Source organism: Aplysia californica, unplaced genomic scaffold, assembly GCF_000002075.1.
Source record: "Aplysia californica isolate F4 #8 unplaced genomic scaffold, AplCal3.0 scaffold00443, whole genome shotgun sequence".
Lineage (NCBI taxonomy): Eukaryota > Metazoa > Mollusca > Gastropoda > Aplysiida > Aplysiidae > Aplysia > Aplysia californica.
Genome location: NW_004797713.1, coordinates 580,605 through 604,922, shown reverse-complemented (window position 1 = coordinate 604,922; position 24,318 = coordinate 580,605). Strand labels below are relative to the sequence as shown.

General features: G+C 40.7%; 3 protein-coding genes across 4 annotated transcripts in view; 2 read left to right on the top strand and 1 right to left on the bottom strand.

Moving 5' to 3' along the window:
- Positions 1-509: 509 nt before the first annotated feature.
- Positions 510-12,136, top strand: LOC101845259 (alkylated DNA repair protein alkB homolog 8; the record flags this gene model as incomplete). The annotated part of the gene is given in 9 exon segments (XM_005104960.3): positions 510-677; positions 3,489-3,732; positions 4,820-4,954; positions 5,874-6,074; positions 7,749-7,819; positions 8,365-8,670; positions 10,073-10,228; positions 10,532-10,681; positions 11,229-12,136. Coding segments are annotated over 9 exon segments (2,253 nt in total). The 3' UTR covers positions 12,081-12,136.
- Positions 12,137-18,546: 6,410 nt separating this feature from the next.
- Positions 18,547-23,339, bottom strand: LOC101864410. Its single transcript, XM_005104957.3, has one exon. It carries the CDS (start codon positions 22,700-22,702, stop codon positions 19,634-19,636), a length of 3,069 nt encoding a protein of 1,022 aa, XP_005105014.1. The 5' UTR covers positions 22,703-23,339; the 3' UTR covers positions 18,547-19,633.
- Positions 23,340-23,444: 105 nt separating this feature from the next.
- The window catches only part of LOC101864644 (fatty acid hydroxylase domain-containing protein 2), a 12,278-nt gene continuing 11,404 nt past the window's right edge, over positions 23,445-24,318 (top strand). The window contains exon 1 of one of the 2 annotated variants that reach the window (XM_005104958.3): positions 23,445-23,566. The gene's annotated coding sequence lies outside the window, so the exon portion shown is untranslated. Of the gene's footprint in view, positions 23,567-23,833; positions 23,916-24,318 lie in introns of those variants that run through there. The other variant, XM_005104959.3, reaches the window with a different exon arrangement.

Here is a 24,318-nt window from a genome sequence, read left to right as displayed (position 1 = left end):
GGAGTACAGTAAAAGTACCGAAGTAAAAAGTAGTTTAAAAAATGTACCGGAGTACAGTAAAAGTACCGAAAATTGTAACGTAAGTACAATTTAAGTACCGGAGTAGGCTACTTGTACTCCGTTACTACTACCAGCTCTGCCCGTACCAGAGGAAGGAGAAAGAAAAGGGTAAGTATGCTCAACCTCAGCCTGTCAGAAAATGAATAACGGGGGTCTTGGTGAGACGATTAATAATTTAATTTTGCTGCCAGCGTGTAACCTTTAAAATTATAATTATGCGAACTAAACCTTTACTGTGCACAGACTAGATCTATATTAATTTTATACTGCTATCACGTGCAAGCGCTTTCAAAGCTTTGCAATCGTGAGAAATTATGAGAAATGAACAAGATGGCTGCGCCCACAGAAAACAGATTGTGACGCACCTTATACTTATGCCTTATGGTTTTATAGCAGAACTATAGAGCCTTGTACTTTTACTTGTAGGAAAGCGAAAGAGTCTTAGAGTCGAGTAAGGAGAGAAAAAGATAACACGTACCATGGAGGGTGCTGACAAAGATGTTGCAAATGGATCCAAGGAAACTGGATTGTCAAAAAAGCTGAAAAAGAAACTGGCAAAGATAGAAAAATCTCTTTCGTTGAAAGAGAAGCTCCAGTTGACCGACTTCCCGACCAAGGTAAGGAAATTAAAAATATTAGCCATGCCTTGAGAGTACAAAAATGTGTTTTTTTTAAAGCAAACTTGAACTAGACGGTCTAGATCTAGATCTAGAGATATATCTTGTGCTGTTGAAGCTAGAGAGGTGAGCAGTCTAAGTCTGATTCCCTGTCGTAAAGACTTACTGTTGACACCCATCCCTTGTCGCTCTATGCAGTTGCGAGCGCTGTAAAACCCTCTACTATTTAAAAAAAAATGATATATGCATACAGCTCTGCCAGCTGTGGTGACTGTTGTGAGGCTGTGAGGTCTTTTATTTTTCAGTTTCAACAGAGGTGTAGCATGACAAATTGGGATAAAAATAATCCTGTTTTGGCCCCGCCCAATGATAACTATGGACCTATGGATTGTGGATTTTCGTTTCACCGGCGATTACTTTTAGTTCTAAAAGATTACTTTTCGACGCATGTTCCGATGATATTTGACGCTCAGCGAGCAAAAGATATTAAACATTATTGAATTGCTAACTTCAAATTATGGTTAAATTCAGGGGGGGCTTGCCCCCCCCCTAACAGCCCCCTTGTTAAAAATACATGAGAAAAATTTTAATGCTCATTTTGTAGGCCTACTGAAAAATAGCAGTGCATCTCTCGCTCTCTTTTTTCGGATAAAACATCGATACCAACTAGTTAAGTCAGCAGCGATATCCAGTACTCTTGGGTTCGTTTGTTTTGTTTTGTTTGTTTTTGTAAAGTGTTTTACTGCGCTCGCAACTGCATAAGGTCATATGAGCGCGCGGGACTCCTAATATTTTCAGTTGGTAGAAAATTTTGAATTTTGCCCGGGTGGCGGCCGAAGCCTACTCTTATCGATTTTAGACCACCAAGGGATCTTTAACGTGCGCAACTTGCACACGGGCCCTCCGAGATTTTTCGCCCTTGTCCGAGAAGGCTAGGTGTAGATCTTTCCTACCAGAAGATCAGGGGTGTGGCAGAAAGACAGCAGTAAGGAGGAGCCAAGGAGTAGCATTAGAAAGGCTGCAGAAAGAGTCAGGAGCCCAGAGGAGGGGGCAAAGGAGGTAAGGGGGTGGGGGCAGAAAGTGGAAATGAAAGCAGACGACAGAACATTGCTAGAGAGCAGGAAAGGAGGTGAAAGGAGACAATTTTAGAGAAGAAAATTTTTTGGTCGCTACCCGGATTCGAACCCGGGACCTTTGAATGAGAGGCCAACACCTTAACCTCTAGGCCACGAGAGCCCCTCAAAACCGGAGAATGCCGACAAATTAACAACAGCTTGGCAACATGACTCAAATGGGGAGGTCATGGGGAGGTCATGGGTAGGTCATGGGGAGGTCATGGGGAGGTCATGGGGAGGTCATGGGGAGGTCATGGGGAGGTCATGGGGAGGTCATGGAGAGGTCATGGGGAGGTCATGGGGAGGTCAGCTCCGAGATTCACAGTTTGATCTGTGCCAGGGTTTGTTTTTGTTTTTCTCATTTTTTCCCAAAGCCCCCAGGATCCTAGTCTAAGGCAAAGATAGTACAACATAACAAGATGGGCCACTCAGCAAAAAAAGTGTCCGCCGGAAGTTCGCTCTTTGCTTCAGATGGAGCTGCAGTCTGTTTTGAAGCTCTCTTTCATTTTTCCAGAAGAAGAATAGGAAAAGCACCTCCTTGCGTGCGCGGATCGACTGCTGTTCATCAGCAGTTCGGGTTCGTTCAGTGCGGAGTTTTAGTCTTTAAAAAATTTTAATGACCTCTCGCCTTTCATTCTAAAGTCAAATTAAACAAAGAAAACAATCACCCTTTCCTCGGGAAGAGGTTTTTTGTCAGCGTAACCATTTTAAAAAAACGTTCTTCCGAAATTTATTCTAAAACTTGCTAGTTTCACTTTGATTTTTTAAACTCAAGTAGGGTAACTCTGTTTGCAAAGGGTGTGCATTTGCGAAGAGGGAGCCACCGAATTTTGAGGACATTTTTTAAATTGGCTCAAAGAGAGAAGTGGCCCCTCTTTTTATGTAGACTCTTTGTCTAAGGGTAGTAGGCAGGAGCAAGCACCCAAGTTTTCTTGCATCATGGGCAAAACATTTAGGAGGTCCCCCCATGGAAGTTTCGCGTGTTGTAATATTGAAAAAGAGTAGACTCTCTGGGTGACTGTCCTGGCAAAATTTAAGATTAATTCCTGAAGCCACTCTAGTCAGTTTAAATGTATTGAGAATTCCTTTGAAAATGACACGTATGACTGCCTGTCAGGCCAGGGATTGATTCAACAAAATGATTCTACATTCTATCCTATGTAGGCTAGATAGAATGGTTTTTGTATGCATGTATGTAAGAATGAATAGCACTGTGAGAAAAGATCTTACTGTCAAATAGGCCTACTTTCTCAGCCCCAGCAGGGGAATGAGAAGAAGACATAGTGACTTTGATATTGTTGTAGAGCCTTTGATAACTTTGTTTGATACTGGACAACCATAGGGTGCCCTGGTGTGGGTTTCTCCTTCTTTCCTATCACACATCTATTATCCTATCTCTCTTTCTTTTCTATATATTATACACTCTTGTAACACCTTTCATCTTCTTGATGTATAGATCTATTTGTATTGCAAGTATTTAGAAACTCTTATAATATATGTGCACTGGCACAATCAGTAGAAGGACCCTCGCCAACATTTTGGAGAGAGCAACGGAGCATCAATGGACGTATCCGGAGTGCAGGGATGTTGCTTCCTGAAACAAGAACAAGAACAAGAAACTCTTGCTAAATCTAAATCTAATAATACGGATACACTCTAATTCAGGACACCCCCTTTCTGTCTCTCTGTGTTTCAGGTGCTCTGTGTTCAGAATGGAGGACTGGGAAATGATGTGTGTCAAGAGGAACTGATGGCAGCATTTTCTCCCCACGGAGCTGTGGACTGCGTCATCATGTTACCTCGGAAGCCGTACGCTTTTGTGTGTTATTCAGATTGCTCTAGCGCGATGAAGGCCTTCCAGCACCTCAATGGTCACACACTGAAACAAGGAAAAGACCCATCACAAAATGTCATCTTGTATTTGTTATATGTAGAGAGAGGTAGGTTATTTTGGAAAAATACTCAATTTTTATGAGAAAAAAAAAGGTAATTGGGGTATTGCATATATGTCATCATTTTTGTGGAGATTTTTAAAAATGTCCATTGAAGCTATAGCAATTCTTCCAACTTGTGCAAACTAGAGGGGTTAATTCCTAAACATTTTGACAAGTTGATTTGTAATTATTGATAAAGGAAAAGCTGATGTCCCCTTCCCCCCCCCCCACCTTCGTTAAACAAAATAACAAAAACAACAACAAAATGAAGACTCCATCCCCCCAACCCCCCCCCCCCCCAAAAAAACCCCCCAGGAAAAAAAAGAAGAGCCCCACCCAATAAAATTAATAAAATATAAGTACCCCCCCCCTGAAGGTTACTTTATATAAATTACTAGTTTCATCATGATTGAATGGAGAATCTGCTGCTAAACATAAGACCATTTTTCAGATTTGTATATATATTGTATGTGTACTGAGAATTAATGCTGTATCACACAGACCTGCCACTCGTCCCGATTTAGTCGGGATATCCGAATTTTTTGCCCCAAATCTCAAGCATCCTGGTTTTCCCGATTTCGATTGCATGTATCCTGTCCCTTTCACATGGATAAAACCCACAAATACGTTCATCTACTTATTACAATAACATCCATCTTTCAATCATGTAGAAAAACAATGGCCTTGAGGCTTGTGGTCTGACTACATTGATCACACTTGATAAAGAACATTCGTAATGACTGCAGTGAAGTTACTGAACACACAGTGCTACAAATGAAACAGAGAGAGGGAGAGAGAGAGGGAGGGAGGGAGGGAGGGAGAGAGAGAGAGAGAGAGAGAGAGAGAGAGAGAGAGAGAGAGAGAGAGAGAGAGAGAGAGAGAGAGAGAGAGAGAGAATATTTTACAGAGAGGGTTGTCCCAGCGCATAAGACATTATTTACTAATGTCCTGTCTTGTTGTGTGTATGCGTGAGTACACCTAACTTTTGTAACGTCTTCTGCCTTTGTTAACGACCAAGACAAATTTCCCCCTGTGAGATGAATAAAGATTGTCATTGTCAAAACATATTTTTGTTTCCTTGTCGCCAACACAGCCCCACCCAGCGTTGTACCATCATCAGAGCGACCTCCTGGCCTGCATATCCTTGAGGATTTCGTCACGATACAAGAAGAGGCTTCCCTCATTGAACACTTCAAGTTCAACATTGAGGATTCAGAGGGACAGAAAGGTTCCTGGGCACTTTTTATTTATTTATTTTTTGTTTCCCTTTAGGACTTTATTAACAGGTTATGTTTTTCTTCAATCATTATTGCTAAATAGTTTATACATCTCCCAAATTAATTACATTTTTGTTACTTTGGATTTTTGTATCAAATCCATGGCTGAAAAGCGATTCTCATTGGCTCAGGTGATGTTGTTTAAGCTGAAGCTCACTGTTTTCCCCTGATTGTGAATAATGCATTCCTCTGGTGTCTTTGACTCAGAAAATGGTTTGGTCTTCATTGAAACTTGACATTATTGCTCTGAGTTACTGTTTGGATTTGTATTCAAACTAGAGCTGGGCGCGGAATCGAGTCCAGAAACGATTCCCGCAATTAATGCTACGGAAGAAAACTTCTGATTCCTTTTTTTGTAAACCAACGGTTACCAGTTACTTTATTCATTAAATTCTTTTTTTTTTCTTTTTTTTGGAAGAATTTGCTTTTGAAAAATAAAAGTTGATGCTTCGTAATGTTCCGAAATCAAGGTTATAATAAATCCTGAAGATGTTCGGAGCTAACCAGGTAACCATCGGAAGAAATCACATAATTAGAAAGTAAGTAATTGGGTTCGGACTCGATTCCTACGATTCCTAGATTTCAATAATCAGGAACCTAGCCGCCCAGCACTAATTCAAACGGATAAGCCAGAGAGTGGTGTCCCTACTTGGGATTTGTTGAGCTGGGCCCAAGTTGATGGTCTTCATTTCGTTTTTGTTTAGAGACTGTATGTAGTTACTGTGGATGATTTAAGATACAGTATGTTACAGATGAGCTATTTTAATATTTTAATAGGGGCCTACAAAAATTATGTTTTTTCTTTGGATGACAGTTAGTAGAATTAATTACCCTGAGCCGAGTGTTAGAAAGATCATGTTAATGTTTCAGAGTGCGGAGTGATGAAACATCGGCAAGTGAAACATTTTGGCTATGAGTTCAAATATGGCATCAACGACGTGGACATTAATGACCCACTCCCAGACGGAATTCCCACCATCTGTAAAGGTTTCCTGGACAGATCCTTGGCAACAGGTCTTGTCCACTTCTTCCCTGATCAGCTGACAGTGAACCAGTACAAACCCGGCCAAGGTTGGATGAGATAGACTCTCTGCTATTGCAGAAATGTGTAGAAAGTCGCTTGGTTAATGGGTGGTTTTTCCCTTTGATCCAATCTTAGTAAAGACATTGTTTCTAAAAAAAATAAAATGAATGAATATTTTTCTTGCTGTTTTGGAAGGCAGCACATGCAATCACAAGACACACACTCACACATACACACAAATATACACAATTTGTACATTAAAAACAATGCAATAACTCCATTGTAAACATGTCATGAATTGCTGACATTTCCTGATACCCAACTCCTCAATGAGAATTTCCTGACATGAACAAGATCCTATTAGAAGCATGTCTTCATTTTGATGTGTTCAAAATGAAAGTAGTTACAAATCTGAGTGGAAAATAAAGAAAATTATATTTTGTTTTAGCGATAATTGACTGTGCATTCCATAGTGCTGTCCCTGTGGTTTTATGCACCCCGCATAATTTAGCAAAATTTGATAATTTTTTGCATAATTTCTGATTACAGTGGAATCCACTTATAACGAGTCCTGAAAAAACGAGAAGTCTGTTATAAAGACACTATTCTAAAACCCCGTTTTTTCCCTTCTTTCTCTTTGTAAATAAAATACTGCTATAGCGCAATCTGACAGTCACGCGAGTCGGTTATAAGCGGGATATAGCTGCTGCTGTGCACAGCGCATAAGCCATTTGTTCTTGTATAACCTTGCCAGTTCAGAAACTTGTCGGTTATCTTGCGAAACAAAGAATGGGAGAGCCCACGAGTGCCAACAATGAAGGCCGGATTGAATGAGTGGGGAGAGTGTGGCATGCACAGACATGCAGAACGCATTGTGTGATAGGCCAGCCTAGTCTAGATTATCTAGGCATACCATGCCTCTCACTTCTCTGATGCGGGAATGGAGAGGTCATAGTGCTGTACATTTGTACTGTAATGGACGGAGCGAATGTGGGACGTGGGCGGGGTGTAGTATGTTCCCATTGTGCGCAAGCAGACGGAACGCACCACAGGGTATGGTGGAATAGGGGACAACACAGCGAGCGAGTTAGCCTAGAGAACTTTCTTTCAGATCGCCAACGCCGAGCTGTCAATATCGCTAACGTTTGAGAAAGAAACCTGATTCGACTTTTGATCAAGTAAGACTTAAAGGTCATGTTAAATCAAATCATCATCAGGGGAGATTACAAAAAGAAATAAACCGAAAACCAGACTCATAGATTAGGCCTACTGTACTATTTCCCTTGAATTTATTACTGGATCCCTTATAGCGAGAATCCTGCTATAACGGACATTTGGCACCGGTCCCCTCCCTCTCGTTATAACAGGATTCCACTGTATTTTCCTTTGTCATTCTTTGTTAAAATTAACAGAATCGCATAATTTCACATTTTTGGGCTCATTTTGCATAATTTCAAAATTTTTCTTGCATAAAACGATGGGGAAGATAGTGTTGTAATATCAATATCATCCTGGGAAATGAGATAATCCCCACCCCCTCACCTCCCCGCCCCCCCGAAAATAGAGCAATGCCCCCTATCTGCATAACATACACACAAACAAGTGGGTTTTTCTGGTGTTTGAGATATAAGTAAAAATTGAAAAGTTTTGAAAATTTTAGACGGAGCAATGTGCCTGTGGTTTTTGAGTTTTCATTTCATGATATTTTCTTCTATTTCTAGGTATTCCCCCTCATGTTGATACGACCTATGCATTTGAAGACGGGATCGTGTCGCTGAGTCTCGGCTCACAGGTAAGGTAAAGGACATAATTCAAGACAATTTATACCGGCTTGGATTTATTATGGTTCTGAACAATTTGGGCCATTCCATGAAAAGTGACACATGCAGCATGGAGATGATGACTGACTGAAAAAATTCTAAGAAATTATATAACCCTTCTTTACTCCTTTTTTGTATGATGCAACCTTTCCCTAACATAAAAAAACAAAAAAACATTGAGTATGGCTGAAGATTAGAGATGTTACCAGAGAGTTTTGTATAAAAAGAAAAGAAGGAGAGATAAGAATGATAGGTGTTTGATAGAAAAGAAGGAGCAAAGCACACCAGAACACTCGCCAACCACCCACTGATGATAGGTCGCGACCTCAGTGCTTTCTTATCCCCAGGTCGCGACCTCAGTGCTTTCTTGACCTATCTCCAATTTTTTAAACCTTGAAAATGTGACTTCTTCTTTATCTCACTCTTTGATAAAAACTGTTTTCACTGTTATTAAAAATGGAGATAGAACGAGAAAGCACTGAATTCACAAGGTGCTAATGGTATTCCTTGTCTCCAGGCAGTGATGGACTTCCGTCACCCGGACGGGCGACACCTGAGCGTGGTCGTCCCTCGTCGTAGTCTCCTCATCATGACGGGGGACTCGCGCTACGTCTGGTCTCACGGGATCACACCGAGGAAGTCGGATATTGTTGCCACACCCACCGGCTGTGGCCTCACCTTGGTGCACAGAGACACGCGCCTTTCCCTCACCTTCAGGAAGGTCGTGATGGACAGAAAGGAAGAGGGGAAGAGTGTGATTGAGGCTCTTTTGCCGGAGACGGAGGGTCAGGCTGTGGCCTTGGAGAAAGAGCATGTGCAACAGGTCAGGGTTGGCTTCTGATTCCACACTGTCTCCCTCTCTGTGTGTGTGTGTTTCTGTTTTTGTTTCTCTCCCTCTCTTAGATCCCTACTGACACAGTCACTTCCTTGTCATATTATGGACAGCTGTTAAAGTATTGTTATTTTCATCTGTCTCTCTCTCTCTCTTTCTCTGTCTCTATCTCTCTCTCTCTTTCTCTGTCTCTCTCTCTCTCTTCCTCTCTCTCAAACTGAAATTCGCTATCAGTTAGAAAAATGTCATGTTGAATTCCTTTGAATGATAAAGAGTTACGCGAATGAGTCATTCTGTAAATGAAAAAAGATGGAAAGCAAAATGTCTAAGATAGAAGGTATTTATTTAGTTCCGAATCATAAATAAAGAGGTCTTTGTGCTTAAGAATGTACCTAAATCATCATCAGATTTTGATTCAGGTTAGCAAGGTGTCTCATTCCACGGAGGTTCCCAACAAATTCCTTGCTGTACAGAATGGTGGTTGTTGTTTTTGCTTTGCCATGATCTGGAGCTATGGAGATATTGCTGGCGTGCTTGATGTCATGTCGAATAATGTACATGCCATCTTCTATGGTGTCTCTGTTCTGCATAAGGAGCTAGAGATTGTCAGTGGTGTGGGACGAAAGAAAGAACTTCAGATCTTGCGGTTTTTTTCAGAGTCGAGAAGGTGGAAGTTTGACTGTTGCACGATGCTGATTGCACTGAGAGATCAAAATATGTGCTTTCGTGGGTTGACATGGTTCAGGTTAAATTTAGTGGACTACCGGTATGTCTTTTTGCGGCCTGTCCTTATGTGTGGAAGATATACATATATAACAGTTTAGTAGGGTCCCATTCTGATTTTTCTTTAGGATCTATATCGACGGCTGAGTGCAAAAAGTGACTATATCCTCTTTCAGTTTTGAGAAAAACGAGTTTTGAATTTTGATGGTGAAATCTCTGTAACTTAGTAAAAAAAAAGTTAATACATGTATCTCGATACCGAATTGATTAGATGTTTACAGAGGTTAAAGAGCGGCTTAAAATCTCACTACCCATATCGATAACTACATTTCGACCAAAAGTGGATATGATCACTTCTTGCGCTCAGCCATCGCTAGATGTATCTTTTGTTTCATTTGCTCAGGTTGGCACTTGCTGCTCTCTCAGTGTGTTGGTTGCCCGGTTCTCTTTTACTTTGAGCTTTGGCTCAATCATCTTGTACTCTGTACTGCTAGTCACATATTGTCAGATTGTTCAAGCCTCATGTCACACTTTTTACGGTCATATGCCATCCCATTTCTTTTTGTTCTTGTTTCATGTATGCTCCGGATGGCCAGTTATATTAAACTTTAAAGGAAACAAGACCAGTGGAATCTCTTTCAACCTTCCTTGGATTCTCTCCCTTGCTCAGGTATATGACGACATAGCGGAGCACTTCAGCGGCACGCGCTACAAACCCTGGCCTCGAGTGGTGGACTTCCTGCAGGAGCAGCCTCCCCTGTCTCTGCTGGCTGATGTCGGGTGTGGCAACGGAAAATGTCTGGGCGTGAACAAAGACTTGTTTGAGGTGCGAAATTGTATTGGTTTAATTAACATCCTCTTCAACATTGTAAGGTTATTGAAGTAAAGGGTGGAAGCTCTGAAATTGATGTCCAACTCCCGATATGACCTAGTCAAATGGGAATTTTCATGTTAAAATTAAAATGCCTTTTGTGGGTGGTTGGCGGGTGCTCTGGGGTAGTTTGCTTCTTCCTTTCTATCAAACTTCTATCGTCCTTATCTCCCCTTTTTCTTTTTTTCTTTTTGTTACTTTCTTGTAACACCTCTAATCTTTTGGTGCTCATATTTTAATGTTCTTTTTCTCTGATAGATTGGCAGCGATTTCAGCAAAAATCTGGCCACCATCTGTCGCAGTCGTGGTAACGAAACCTGTGTTGCGGACGTGACTTGCCTCCCCTTCCGCTCAGACTCTTTTGACGTGGTCTTGTGCATCGCTGTCATACATCACATGGCCACCAAGGTCAGTAGGCTGTTGGTCCACCTCGGGTTTTGACGGTAGTGGTAACCTTATATTTATAATCACTATTGAGTAGATTTATCCTCACTTATGACTTACGACCAGCGTTTTGTCGATATTTTACCTTTTATTATATTTTCCTCTTTTGCCATTGAGTGCTGAGGGGAGATGCAGTTTTCTATTCTACGGTAGGTCAACTCTGTTAAGATGTGGTTTCTCAGGGTCCCCTTGACTCCCTCAATCCATCTTTTACGTGTTCTACCTTTTCCTTTGTATCTTGAGTAGCCTAATTGGTGTTACAGGCTCTCGAGGCTAGCTTACTAGGTGGCTTTCATAACAGGTGGCCAAACCCTATACCCTGTTCTAAATGACCATAGTCTTTTCAGTATCCTGAGTTTTACATGATCACAGCCATCTTGATATCTCAGTCTTACACAGTCGCAGTGGTGTTGGTATCCTTCTGATTAAAATTTTCATTCAAATCATCTTTATCTGAATTTCATTTTACATCATTTACAGTCTAGCACGCACATTTATTCCCCCCCCCCAGGAGCGGCGCCAGAAGGCTGTGTCTGAGATTGTTCGGGTCCTGCGGGCTGGCGGGCGAGCTCTGCTGTACGTGTGGGCCATGGAGCAAGACCTACAGGAGAAGCCGTCCAAGTACATCCACGTGAACAGACAGAAGAGGATAGAGGGGAGTGGTTCGCCGGACGATGAGGCATGTGTGGTGAGCGGTGACCACTCGAGGATTGCGTCGTCAGAGTCGGAGGAGAGTGGTCGTGTCTCTGCTGGTGGTGATGGTGGGTTTGTGGGGGGAACGCAGAAAATGTCTGAACTGCCCGGTGATGTGGAAAAGAAGAGTGACAGAGATATGGGTTTGGAGGAACGGTATGGCTCAAGTGTAGGAAGTAGGAAGGAGCTCAGTGACAAAAGTTGTTCTGTATCAGGAAGTGTCTGTCGTGGAATCGAGCGGTGTGGTGAGGAAAAGAAAGAGTCCGATGGAAGTGAGATTGTTTCTGATTGTTCTGGACTCAGCATTTCTGAGAGATGTAAAGACGAGGGGGTGAGTGCCGGAGAGGAAAAGATTACCCGGAAAGATGGCTCTGAAGCCAACTTGGAGAGTCACGACAAGGGTAGGACAACGGGGAAGAAACTCCAGATTCACGTCAACAGAACACAGTTTCAGGACCAGGACATGCTGGTACCATGGCAACTGAAAAAGGCAGCCAAAAGCTGCGATGTGTCTGCCTCAGGGAGCGATCAACAACAGGTGTTTCACCGTTACTATCACATGTTCCAACAGGGGGAGCTGGAGGCAGTGTGCCAGGGTGTGCCGGATTGTTCAGTGAGAAAGAGTTACCATGACCAGGGAAATTGGTGCGTTGTTCTTGAAAAATTGTGATTGTGAAATTGTGATTGTGAGTACATTAATAATATAATAAATCATACGAAAAGGGAGGACAATTGTTATTTGAGTCTGTGACAAAAAAATGTGTAGATTGCGTTGGTTCTCATGCCTGCATGAGGTGTGAATGAGAGGCTTGTAGTGTACTGGTATTATTTGAATTTGAAGAGTGATGTGAAATTGTTCAAAGTTATGGGGAGACGTACACTCCCGGAAAAATTTTCTAAACGAATGACTTTTATTCACTTTCACGTAAGTGTGCAAGAAGTACATAGGTAAATAGGATGTACTAGGGGTGAGTTTGTTGAATTTGTTAAATTTTTATGAAAAATGGGTCTCTGTGGCGGCCATCTTGGATTTTCAAACCAGTTTCTTAGTGCAGAAGAATTTCATAGTAAATATTGAATTATGCCTGAATTTGGCACACAAGTACAAACCTATATGAACTAGGGATCCATGTGAGGATTTTGACTTATCTTTAAAACTAAAAAAGTGAGCCCAAAGACATTGGACCCCCTAGGGTCAGTTGACAAAATTTTGGGGTAGCCTACATATTACAAAAAATTTGAATATTTCCTCAAGTTACCAATATTTCCCAATTCCCTTTCATAGATCCCCAGAATCGATCTTAAAGCACCTGTACACCAAATTTGAAGTTCTAGCTTCAGTAGTTTTTGAAAACTTCTTGCACCCAGGAGGTCACATATGTCAAAAAGTAGATTTTGAGAAAAAAAGAAAAAACAGGAAATTTTAAAATGATTTTTAGAGCAATTTGCACTTTTCAAACTTTAGGTCATAATCATTTGGGGTGTTTTTTCAACAGTTTCTTCATTGTGACCCGATAGAACAGATGTCAAAGGATGTTTTCCCGCAAGAAACAAAAGTTGGATAGTTTGAAAATTTTTATCGACATTGCCTGGGATCGGCGACCCAGGTCTTCCCTTAAGATTATCATAATTGATGCTCCCTTAGACAAAGGTATTCTTTTAAATACACTTTTTGAGTACAAAGCAAAGACTTTCTGTCAAAAGTGGCATCTGTGGTGTAGTTGTTGGGGGAGGGAACAACACTTGTAGTCCTTGCCCCTCCCACAGTTTGGCTTCAGGAGTGAAATGAAAAGGTGAAATGGTATGGGTTTAACCCCTATCAACACTATAAGGTTATTTAAGAGGCAGGACCTAATTTAACGTCCGTCTCCGAAAGGACAGAGCCAAGTGGGAAATTCGTGTAAAGTGCTGTTTCCAAGGACACAACGTCGGACCGAGCTGAGGCACGAACCCTCGAACCCGCAATCTCATGATTACGAGTCCGGTAGTCTAACCACTAGGCCACCGACACCACTTCTTCAGGAGTGGAAAACAAACCATTGGACTTGGAATCATAACGTAACACGATATGTCAAGATCTGTTATTTACTTCTCAGTAATAAAAGAGTTCTTGAAATCAGGACATCACGCAATCACCCATATATTTATTACATTTACATACCAGTAATATAATCTTCATGATGGGTGGATCAATTCAGGAAAATGGAGCCAGTAGTTTCACTTCACATTTCTGAGCAGGCAGGACCTGTCGTACTGTATTAGAAATCTACATAACTGCTGTAATGCCATTATATAACACAGGAACAGGAAGACATGATTAAAATTCTAATCACATACTGGTGCCATATATATGAAGAGAATCATTATTGATTATGCATAAAAACTGATTTTCTTTTTATAAAAAAAACAAAACAATACAGTGGAGCCAACTAAAACTGAAATCTGTGTAACCGCCAAAATGTTCATTGGTTTAGCTGGGTTTGGGGATTAGAAAGGTTGCTCAAATTATACAAGACAAAAAAAAAAAAAAGGGAATTTTATTTTCTGTCAGTTTACCGCTGTTTTCGAATAAACGTGATCTGCTTAAGAAGACTTCACTGTATTGGGTATTGTTCAAATCTGAACTAAAAACATTGTCAAAGCAGCACAGCACCGCAATGGGAAGTAGGAAATTGTTTTGATGATGAGGTAAATTACAAACCAAGGTAAATAATCAATCTAACTTAATTCTAACCATCACACTTGAAATTAAAATGGTCAACAAACTGACTAGAGGAACAGGAGTAGCCAGACCAGGACAGAATAGAATAATACTATAATAAAGATACATGAAATCCTCGTACATAGAGGTATTTTTTACACTCCTCCCCCTAAAAAAAATGTTGAGCTTCAACAGAGTTGGCTCCACGTGTTGCACTGATAAAGCCACAGCCATTTGAGAGGTACACTGACAAAATGAGCTACTTCTTGCAGTCCACAGGTGTGGAGATATTGGCCAAAAATTGACAGTAGGGTCAAATTTGTAGATTTTCTATAGATGCCATCTATTTCAAATTTAATAACATGTTTTAAAAAATTATTTCATACTTTTTAAAATTGTAAAAACTTCAGCTATAGGCATGGTGTGTATCTCTCTAATCCGAGAAGTAACTCATTTTGTCAGCACGCTTAACATTTGCATGTGTATGTTAGATGACCTCGAGGGCCGCCAAGTAAACTTCTATGGTCAGTCATGTTTTTCAAACTGTACAGGAGAGACAAAAAACAGATTTTCTTGAAGCGTTTTGGGAGGATTAACTTCATTTCCTAAGGGAACCGTATGTCTGTCATGGCATTTGTATTTGTAGACTCCCTTAGGAAAATGAAGTTTTTCCACCCAAAACGCTTCAACAAAAACCATTTTTAAAAATCTCTCCTGTACAATTTGAAAAACATGACTTACCGTAGAAGTTTACTTGACCATCCTTGACAGGGTCTAGCTCTAATTTGACTTTAAAAAACCCCACTCCAGATGAGTTAAGTGATTGAAAAAAAAAAAGAAAAAAATGCATACACAAATTCTCAGCAATCAATGTAGGGTGGGTAAAACTAAGTTTTGAGGGAGGATTGCAAAATCAAAATGGCAGGAATTTAATATATTGTCATTCGTCTGTAATTCGTCTGTAATTCGTCTGTAATTCGTCTGTCATTCGTCTGTCATTATGATGAAGACAAAGGAAGAAGGCACCTCTTGGTCACAAAGGGAAGCCATCAAAGACCAAGTAGGCCTATAGAACACCACATAGTTGTACATGTAAAAAAAAGTGTAATACATTGGAGACTGCTCAAACTGAAAACTGTTCGTGTGAAAAGAGCTGTAAAAAAAGTGTAGTCCAAAAGAAAATAGAATTCCAGAAGTTAACTATTTTTTCTCTTTCTAAGAAAACTACTGACTACTGATTAGCCATAAGCTCTGACTTAACCAAAGCGAATTTCTAGGATTAAGTCGTGTCATTTTTCACTAGCACCTCTCCTCAAGTAATGCAGTTCATCACGTTTAATTATACTACGCTTCAAGACAGCAAAATACCTTTGTCAACTGCAAGCCAGAGAGAGAGAATCGCCTGTGTACCATTTGCCAAAGTTACCAAACACATCAACAGGCCTACGCACTCTAGAGTGACACAAGGGTAGCAAATGTCCATTTGTCTCACGACCTTCCCTTCTCTGGGCTATGTCCTATAGATCTGTCCCCGTCATTTTAGGCAAGACAATAGAAAAATTATGAAATTATGCAAACTGAGCCCAAAAATGTGAAATTATGCCATTCTGTTGATTTTAACAAAGAACGATAAAGGAAAATAATCAGAAATTATGCAAAAAATGATCAAATTTTGATAAATTATGCAGGGTGCATAAATCAACGGGGACAGGCCTATTGTCGCTGCAAAGCTAGTTCACATAAATAACAATAAAAATTAATAATTCATAGCATTTGTATAGTATAGCGCATTATTATATTCCCGCTCAAAGGCAAGCTCTATGCGCTTTACACTCTATATTATTACCCCAGCAGATCATAGAACACTCAGAAACATTCTCAGCTTCCCGGGAAACATACACCTGAGCACATGCATGGCATGTGAACTGCTTCATGTTGGCACTGTCATTTGGCATGATTTGGAACATCTCACTCACTTCACATCTGAAGCCTGTGCAGAACACAGCACCACACCTGCCAACCCCTACCAGAAAAAAACAGTCTAGAGAAAAAAAAATAGGAGCATCTAACTTAACATCCATATTCCCTGACTATATGTTTAGGGATTTCCTGACACATTTTCTGAATCGAAAAGACATCAGATCCCCGTTAGGCCCAGTTTTCTCGGCTTGGGAAAAATAAAAAGGAATTTTGCATATATTCCGTCGGAGTCATTCAAAAATATCGGAGCAATTACGATAAAATCGGAGCAGTTGGCAGGTCTGCAGTACAGTTACTCTTAGGCTATCTGTTCCCAACGTTTATAGTGCATATTCATTACATTGAGTTTGTCTTTCTTCCCCCCCCCCCCCCCCCCCCATATTCATCACCTTTGTATCTTAACCCCTGTCGGGGAATCCTTCACAAAACAGTCTCGTGTCGTCACATTATCTGCCAAAATGACCCCCTCCCTCCAAGGGAGGTCACTAGAGTAATAAGGAATAGAGATGACTGCATCCCTTCCTCCCCTTGCAAAGGTTCATGTAAACGCACGCTCCGTATAAACACACGCTAAGCAGCCCTCCCGAGCACCGTGCGTTTAGGTGGAGACTACTGTACATTAGTACAGTGCAGTAAAGTGTGCTGATCTACTCTTGCATCAATGCCGTTCATAATTCTGTATGACTGTTCAGCAGATTAAACAAGCCAACTCTGGCAATGTTGAAGAGATAGCACAGTGCAGACACCCTGTAGCTTAAATTCTAGTTTACTGAAAGAGGTTTGTAAAATTTGCTGCAAGCGCAAGCATTAGCACGATGTTCCCAACACTACATTGTTGATAATTATTGCTGGGTAAGAAACAATTGAAATGGTGAAAAGCAGTGTGATTTTCAGGCCTTCCTTAAAAAAAAAGCCAAAGAAAAAAAAAGCCATGAAGATCGAGGAGGCACTGCTCAAAGCAATCTCTCTAAACTTAAAATAAGACCAAGCTGAAGAAAATCTGGCAGATCAGTAGATTTCAATTTAAAATAAAACAATCTCCACTGTCATATAACATTAATAATAGGACTACGCGCAATAATTTATAAATAGAAAAAACAACAACTTAAGGGCAATAAAAATAGAATGCTAATACAATAAAACGAAATAGAAACAATGAGTAAACTTTCACTAAGGCTATGAAACTGTATCATGATGAAATAATAAGAATAAAAACAAAAATAAAGGTAGCATTACTATAAAAAACAGCAATTATTACTGAACATGGACTATTTTTCAGAGAAATTTTTTAAAATTCATTATGATTAAAATTAAATAACTTTCACGTAATTAAAAGAAGAAGAATAAAACTGTGCGTAACTAGCTCAACTTCAGGGCAAAGAACATGAATTAAATTTTATGATATGATCTGACCAGCTTAAAGTTAGCTTTTTCTGAACCTTCAGATCAGACAAAGCTATGACTATGACACGAGACCTGTGCAGGCCTGGTCTCATTTCTAGAACTCCTAGTTGTCTCTACAAACACAATTACGACCTACCCACTGAACAGAGACACACCATTTACATGATGTAAAATGACAAAAAGAGAAAACTCAAAGAGTCTGAATATAAAAAATCCCCAATGCACACCAGCAGGAGGTGCACCCCCCCCCCCCCCCTACATACATTGCAGAGAGAACCAACAGTGGTAGTAGTAGTACAGACAATGAACACATCTCTATGCTCCGACACATATATATACAGTACAAGCTGGGCCGTCTTTCTATGAAAGGGATGATCGGTGCTTTAATATAAGCTAAAAGTCATTGGCCTACTATATTTACACTCTACTGGAATGGGGAAATAAATATTGAGAGATGCAAAAAATTAGGTCTAGATCTATACTCTCAAAACAAAATGCCCCTCGCGAAATATCACTTCCGGATTTTCTAAAATTACAGAGACAGAAGCGTTGGCCTTCAAAAGCGATCGGCGAAATAAAGAAATTTAACTTTTTGCAGCAAAACTGTCTCAAAACTGAAAAACCAAGGGCGCCATGATCTGGAGAATATTTTAAAGAATTTTTTGGCGAAAACCGCATGTCGATCGATGCAGCCATTAAAAAGCCTTTTGAATAGCAAAATTCGGCCACCACAAATTGTCTCAGCACAAGGCCAAACTTGTCTCAGCACAAGGCCAAACTTGTCTCACCACAAGGCCAAACTTGTCTCAGCACAAGGCCAAACTTGTCTCAGCACAACGCCAAGAGCTCCCTCCCCTAAAATAAAAGACCTTTGGGTGTCTAGCGGGGAGTATTCTCCAATGAAAACAACAAATGAAAGGTGTGACTACAAGACATGATGAATGCATGATCTTTGCTACTGATGCAGTCAACTTTAATTCGCCAACAAGGGGGCTATCCCGAAAAATACTGTTTTGAGAAAATCGAAGGTAAAATTTTTGCCCCTTGTTCAGTTTCTTTAAAAGACAAGGAGAGTTTTCTCTATAGCCAAACAAATATGCCGATGAAACCAAACTTCTCCTATAGGACAATAGGTAGGAAAATGCCCACTTTGGGTGTAGGTCAAGATTTCTGAAAACCCCCGAAATCTGGGTTAGCCCGCTTGTCCTTAAAAGTGAAAGCGACCTTATATAGATCTATACCATATCAATTAATTAAGGTGCTGCTCCGACAGACTCCAATTTCTGATTTCTAACCAAAAACAGCTACACTATACAGCTCATGCTCAAGTTTTGTACTTTTACAAGAAACAATTTTTAAAAATTGACATCATTTTGCTGAACTGTAAGTAAGTGCAAGATTCTCTATACTGTCAATACTATAGTATAATTATATATGGCAATGTAGGGTAGGCCTACAGTATAGTACTATAGGTTTCATTAAGAAATAAAATATTGGAATCAGAGATATCCGCATCATAATTCAGAACGATAGTTGACCAATTTAAGAAATGGTCTGCTTATAAAGATTTATGGGGCTGCATACGATATAATTCTGAGGCAATGTTTTTAAAATGCTTCTGCCCACAAAAACTGTTTTTCCTTTTAAAATGAAATAGATCTCTGTACCACAGTAGAACATGTGCCACCCATCTGTTAATACTGACCATATATGACCAACAGACGTCATCTCTGATTGCAGCACAAACTTGAACCATTTTCGCTGTCTAATGTGCAATATGGTGGTGGTAGTGACAAAAAACATTTTTTTACATCATAAAAATTTTATAATCTAAATACTAAGACAAGGCTAAAAATAATTTTCAAGAATAACGGTAACCCATCACAGATGTATGCCAGTGGAGCTAGCTATGAAAATAAAGCATTTCATTTTAATATCAATATCATGAAATCAAACATGATTAACATAGTAGAGAAATCCCTGAAAGCAGCCTGTCTGAGAAGAAAGGACAACTCTGGCAGGCAAACAGACTTCTTCACAAAATTGCACTTCAGATGGAAGAACAACCAATTCCTTCCCTGAGCTTTAAAAATAACTAAAGATGAACAGACGATTTTTCCGTCAGACGGACGATGAGATTACTGCTGATCTGAGGAGAAAGTTTTGTCATAGGCAGATGACAAGGACACAGGTATCTGATGCATGTGAGAAGGAAGTTCTGTTAGTTGGGGGGCTGAGGAGGAAGACACATTAATCTGTGCAGCCTGGTTCAGATGACCCATTTGCAACTGTTCCAGATCGCGATCATTCGCTGTTACTGAAATGTTAATGCTGGGCTGCTGGTATGCAGCGAGGGGGCTCATGTGGTTAGGAAACATGACGATAGCCTGGGCATACGACTCGGATGTCATCACAGTTGAGTACTGGAGCTGGTGCAGGTCAGAGGAGGGCAGTGTCTGGGGGTCCTGTAGGATGTAGGCGTTGTGCTGATGATAGCCTATGGGTAACACAGCACCTGCTGTGCTGCTGGCGGTCGGCACCGGTGTCGATGAAGAGATGCCAACAGGCAGAACGGCCGGCACTGTGGTGAAAGCCACCTCATTGTTGTCCAGTGGCTCGGGAAGACTGTCGATGGTTGGAGGGGCATTAGGAGGGTGGCTGGCGGAGGGTGCAACATGATACGCTGGTATAACATGGTCGCTCTTGTAGTGTGTGACGGGAAGGTGAACTTCACTCACAGTGTGACCTCCTTGTGTTACAAAGGTCTTCACGTCGGGAAGTCGAGCAGGAATTCCTTTGTCTGTCACATGATGTGGGACAACGGACGGATTTGTCTCTGAAGGAAGATTTTCACCAGCAGGGGATGAGGTTTGAACAATGACAGCTGGTGGAGACTTCAGGGTCTCGTTAGAGAAGACTCTAGCTTCATGTGAAAGCAGATCAGGTATTTGTGGGGTATTTTTGGTCTGAGAGCAGTCGGTGAAGGGGGCTGAACTGTCCTCGGAGACAGAATCTAAAGTCTGTGATGAGGTTTCGTTCCCATTTACTACAGCGATGAAATAATCTTTTCGTCTTGGTACTTGCCAAATTGTGTCCCCCTTCCAATCTTTTGGGTTTCTTTTGTGAAGCAGAATCATGTGACGCCGAAGAACAGAAGCATCTGCAAAATTTCTGTCACACAGTAGGCATTTGTACGGCTTCACACCATCATGTATCCGCTCATGCCGAATCAACGCTTGTCGCTGACTGAAGCCTCTGCCGCAGTTTGAACAAATATAATCTTTCGTTTCTTTATGAATCTTCATGTGAAATGTAAGTCCAGAGGCTTGTTTGAAGGACTTGTTACAGATTTTACAGATGAAAAGCTTCTTCTCGTTGTGCATAAATTTGTGCTCCTTCAGAGATTTTTCGTATGAAAAACTTTTATTACAAATTTCACAGGTAAATGGCTTGATTCCTAAGTGAACATTAGCATGCTGTTGGTATGAGCTTTTCTGAGAGAAAGTACTTCCACATGTCGGGCACATATAGGTTCGTTTCATTCCTAAATGCTCAGACTTCACGTGATATGCAAGAACATATTTTGTACTAAATGACTTTGAACAAAATTTGCAAGGGAACCTCGGTTTGATGTAATCTGCAGCATGGCACTTTTTATGCTCTAGCAGTTTTCTTTTCTCCTTGTACATTTTGCCACACACATCACAGCAATTCTCAGCTTTGGTATGACACTTCAGATGACGCCGTAGGTCTTTCTGAAACCCAAATTCCTTGTCACAGTCTTCACATTTGAAACGTTTAGTCAGATGAACTCGTTGTCTGTGGGCTAAGAGTTGAAAATGTCGATTAGTCACATAAGGGCACTCTCCACACTCATACTCTGTCTCATCTTGCTCACTCTTCACTTTCTTGTTTGATGAATGTTTACTTACATGTGCCCTTTCTGAATTTTTAATCGATGCGTTTTCGTTCTTGCCATTACGATTTTTCTTTCTTTTAACGATTTGAGCTTTGGTTCCTTTATCTAGCTTAACATTAATTCTTTTACTTGAAGGTTTTGGAATCTCTTTTTTCATACATGAACGAAGACTTCCTAGGTTAGACCCAGATTTTGTTGAACGATCTTTGCGAATGTCCAACTCACTGCTAACTGAGGGCTTTTCAGATTCTTTTATCTTCAATGAGTGATTTCTCTTAGACCGTCGTCTTGTACAAACCTCATCAGTTTGTTCAATTCCATTGTTGGGCTCACCGCTGTCAGATGCTTGTGAAACTTTATCATGACAAACTATTTTAGAGTTTCTCTTAGATGTCTCCCTTTTATGTTTATGATCTACACTGGAAACACTTTTCTTTCTTTTGCCACATTTATTCATTAGAGTATCATCAACATCAATAAACACTTCATGATTTGGTTGTAACGGTGGCAACGGTTCCCTTTTTTCCTCAGCCACTACTACATTAGTCTGGTGATTTGCATGCCTTTTATGGAATTTTTTAATTGTCTCTTTTTTGTAAACTTGCAAAAGAACTTGTTCTACTTCACTCACAGCAGGTTGGGAGGTGACATTTGATTTACTTGAATCAGTAATTGTAGGAGCTTGCAGAATCACAAAGGGCTCAGGTGGAGTCTTCCCATGTATGACGTCCTTCCGAGACTGGGGCTGTCCTCGTAGACTTGAATTAAAATACCACTTATCAAGAGGTTTAATATCAGGGTCCTCCCCAGCCTGAATTTCTTTTAAGTCATCCACAGCCAAATCAAATGATTCCTCAACTTCTACAGGCCTGTCACCATTATCAACAAATATTCTTCTGTCTCCATCGCACGTTTTATCATTGACATTGACATCCTCTATTGGCTGACCATAGTCATCTTCACCTTCAACACTACCGACTCCATGAGTAACTTCTTCAAAATGTGTAAAGGCAGCAGAAAAATCTTCCTCACTTGGGACATGGCCATTGGCAATAGCCCTATGAAGAGTAGAAATCAAAGTTTTCAGAAACGAGTCAATCTTCGTAACAGTTGTCCATGTAGCTTTAACTGTCACAGGTTTCTGAAGTGACAAAATTTCAACATCCAGCTGTACAAATAAACGGTGTAAGTAAGTCATCAAACCTTGAGGATGTGGGAATGTGTTGATATAATCATTTGATATTTCAACTGTGGCATGAGAGAACGGGTCTGCAAGATTGATATCCATTTTCTATTATTTAGATTCTATGTGCAATTAATATGGCAAGCTAGCTGGGCCAAATAGAACAGACAGCAGATAGGAAAGTATTGTAGATTTTTGTATAGCTTCACATTTGCTATTTTCCGCTGGAGGCGCTGTGGCACTGCACGAACTGAAGACCCGGAAATACCCCAAAACTCGAAGGTTCATCTCACACGATCAGCGCAAAGAAAACAGAAAACAAACAAACAGAACAGCAGGAGAGCACTCAGGAGTCATGACCTGGGTGTGGCCCGGCCCCCGTAGAGTGTCAGGAAATTAGGGCCGAAACACTTGCTTGCTTGAGACTTGAGGCTGAGGGGGTTCTTCCTCTGAAGATCTCCTGCTGTCAGCTCGCCCCGCGAGTTTTCAGTTTTCTCCCACAAGATTCAAGCCTATTTATTCATTTCGCGGACTAGTAAGCTGAACTGCGTCACTTGTAAGAACACAAGATCTCTAATGCACACTTGCTGACGCTGGAATATTGACTGGAACAATAAAAGTAATGGTAAATAACTAAGAAACGTTCTTCCTGACTTGCACTTGTTGGCCCCAAACAAGAAAAGTTAGGTTGTTCTTGCCAAAGCTTTCCAGTTTCCTTCCATTTGTTTCCGGAAGTAGTACAAAAATGCCTTCATTTACAAGAGAGTGTATTTGTCTTTTTTAGGTAAGAGTAGCCCCGCCTGAAATGACGTCATATCATAATATTTTGCTTGGAGCCTAGGCCTAGGTCAGAGAGCCTTGCTACCTTGCAGCTGAGCTTCAGTTGCTCCACTGTACCCAGGCATACAAGCCACCTCTGCCCTACTCAGTCTGTTCTGGCCGTCCGCCAAGCGAGCTCTAGCGTTTCAGGTAAACAGTAACCCATTTGCGTTTTGTAATAGGCTGTACATAATCTTTTACTATTGAAAGAATTGATATAAAATCTTATTTTACTTGTTTGTGCCCTGCCAGAGTATCTCGCAAAACGACAAGACAATTTTGAAACTGCTGCTGCCTCTGATCAGCTGATCAGAGACTGCGATGTTTTGCGTCTGATGTCCTGTGACAACAGCGAGGTACAAAGTTCATTCATGCACTTGGTTTCTAGGTCAGTGGTAGATCTAGTGACAGCGCTGGCTCTTTGTTTTGGTTTACGGAGCGTTTGGTTTATCAAGTTAGCGCACATCTATCTAGACCCAAGATCTTGTTGGGGCTGCTGGTTTGTTGTTGATGTTTTTTCCTCCTTCTTTCTCTAGCTTCTTGTCTAAATTACCCAAACTAGCTTCTTGTCTAAATTACCCAAACTAGCTTCTTGTCTAAATTACCCAAACTAGCCTTGGTCTAACTTGAAGAGTTGTCATGCATGGATTTTTCTTGGTGTCACTTCTTCAACTTATTGTGATCCTGATCATACTCGTTCAACCTATGGCATGGCGTATATAATCTAGATCTAGATCTAGATAGATCTAGATGGCTCTCATACTATTAATACTTTTTTTCAGTCTCTTGTGTATTTTTCATGCACACACGGCTTCTTCAGTCTCCAGTGACCAACCACTCAATGTTATTATATAAAGTAACTAGAAACATATCTTATAAGATATAGTATTAGTAGTTAAGTA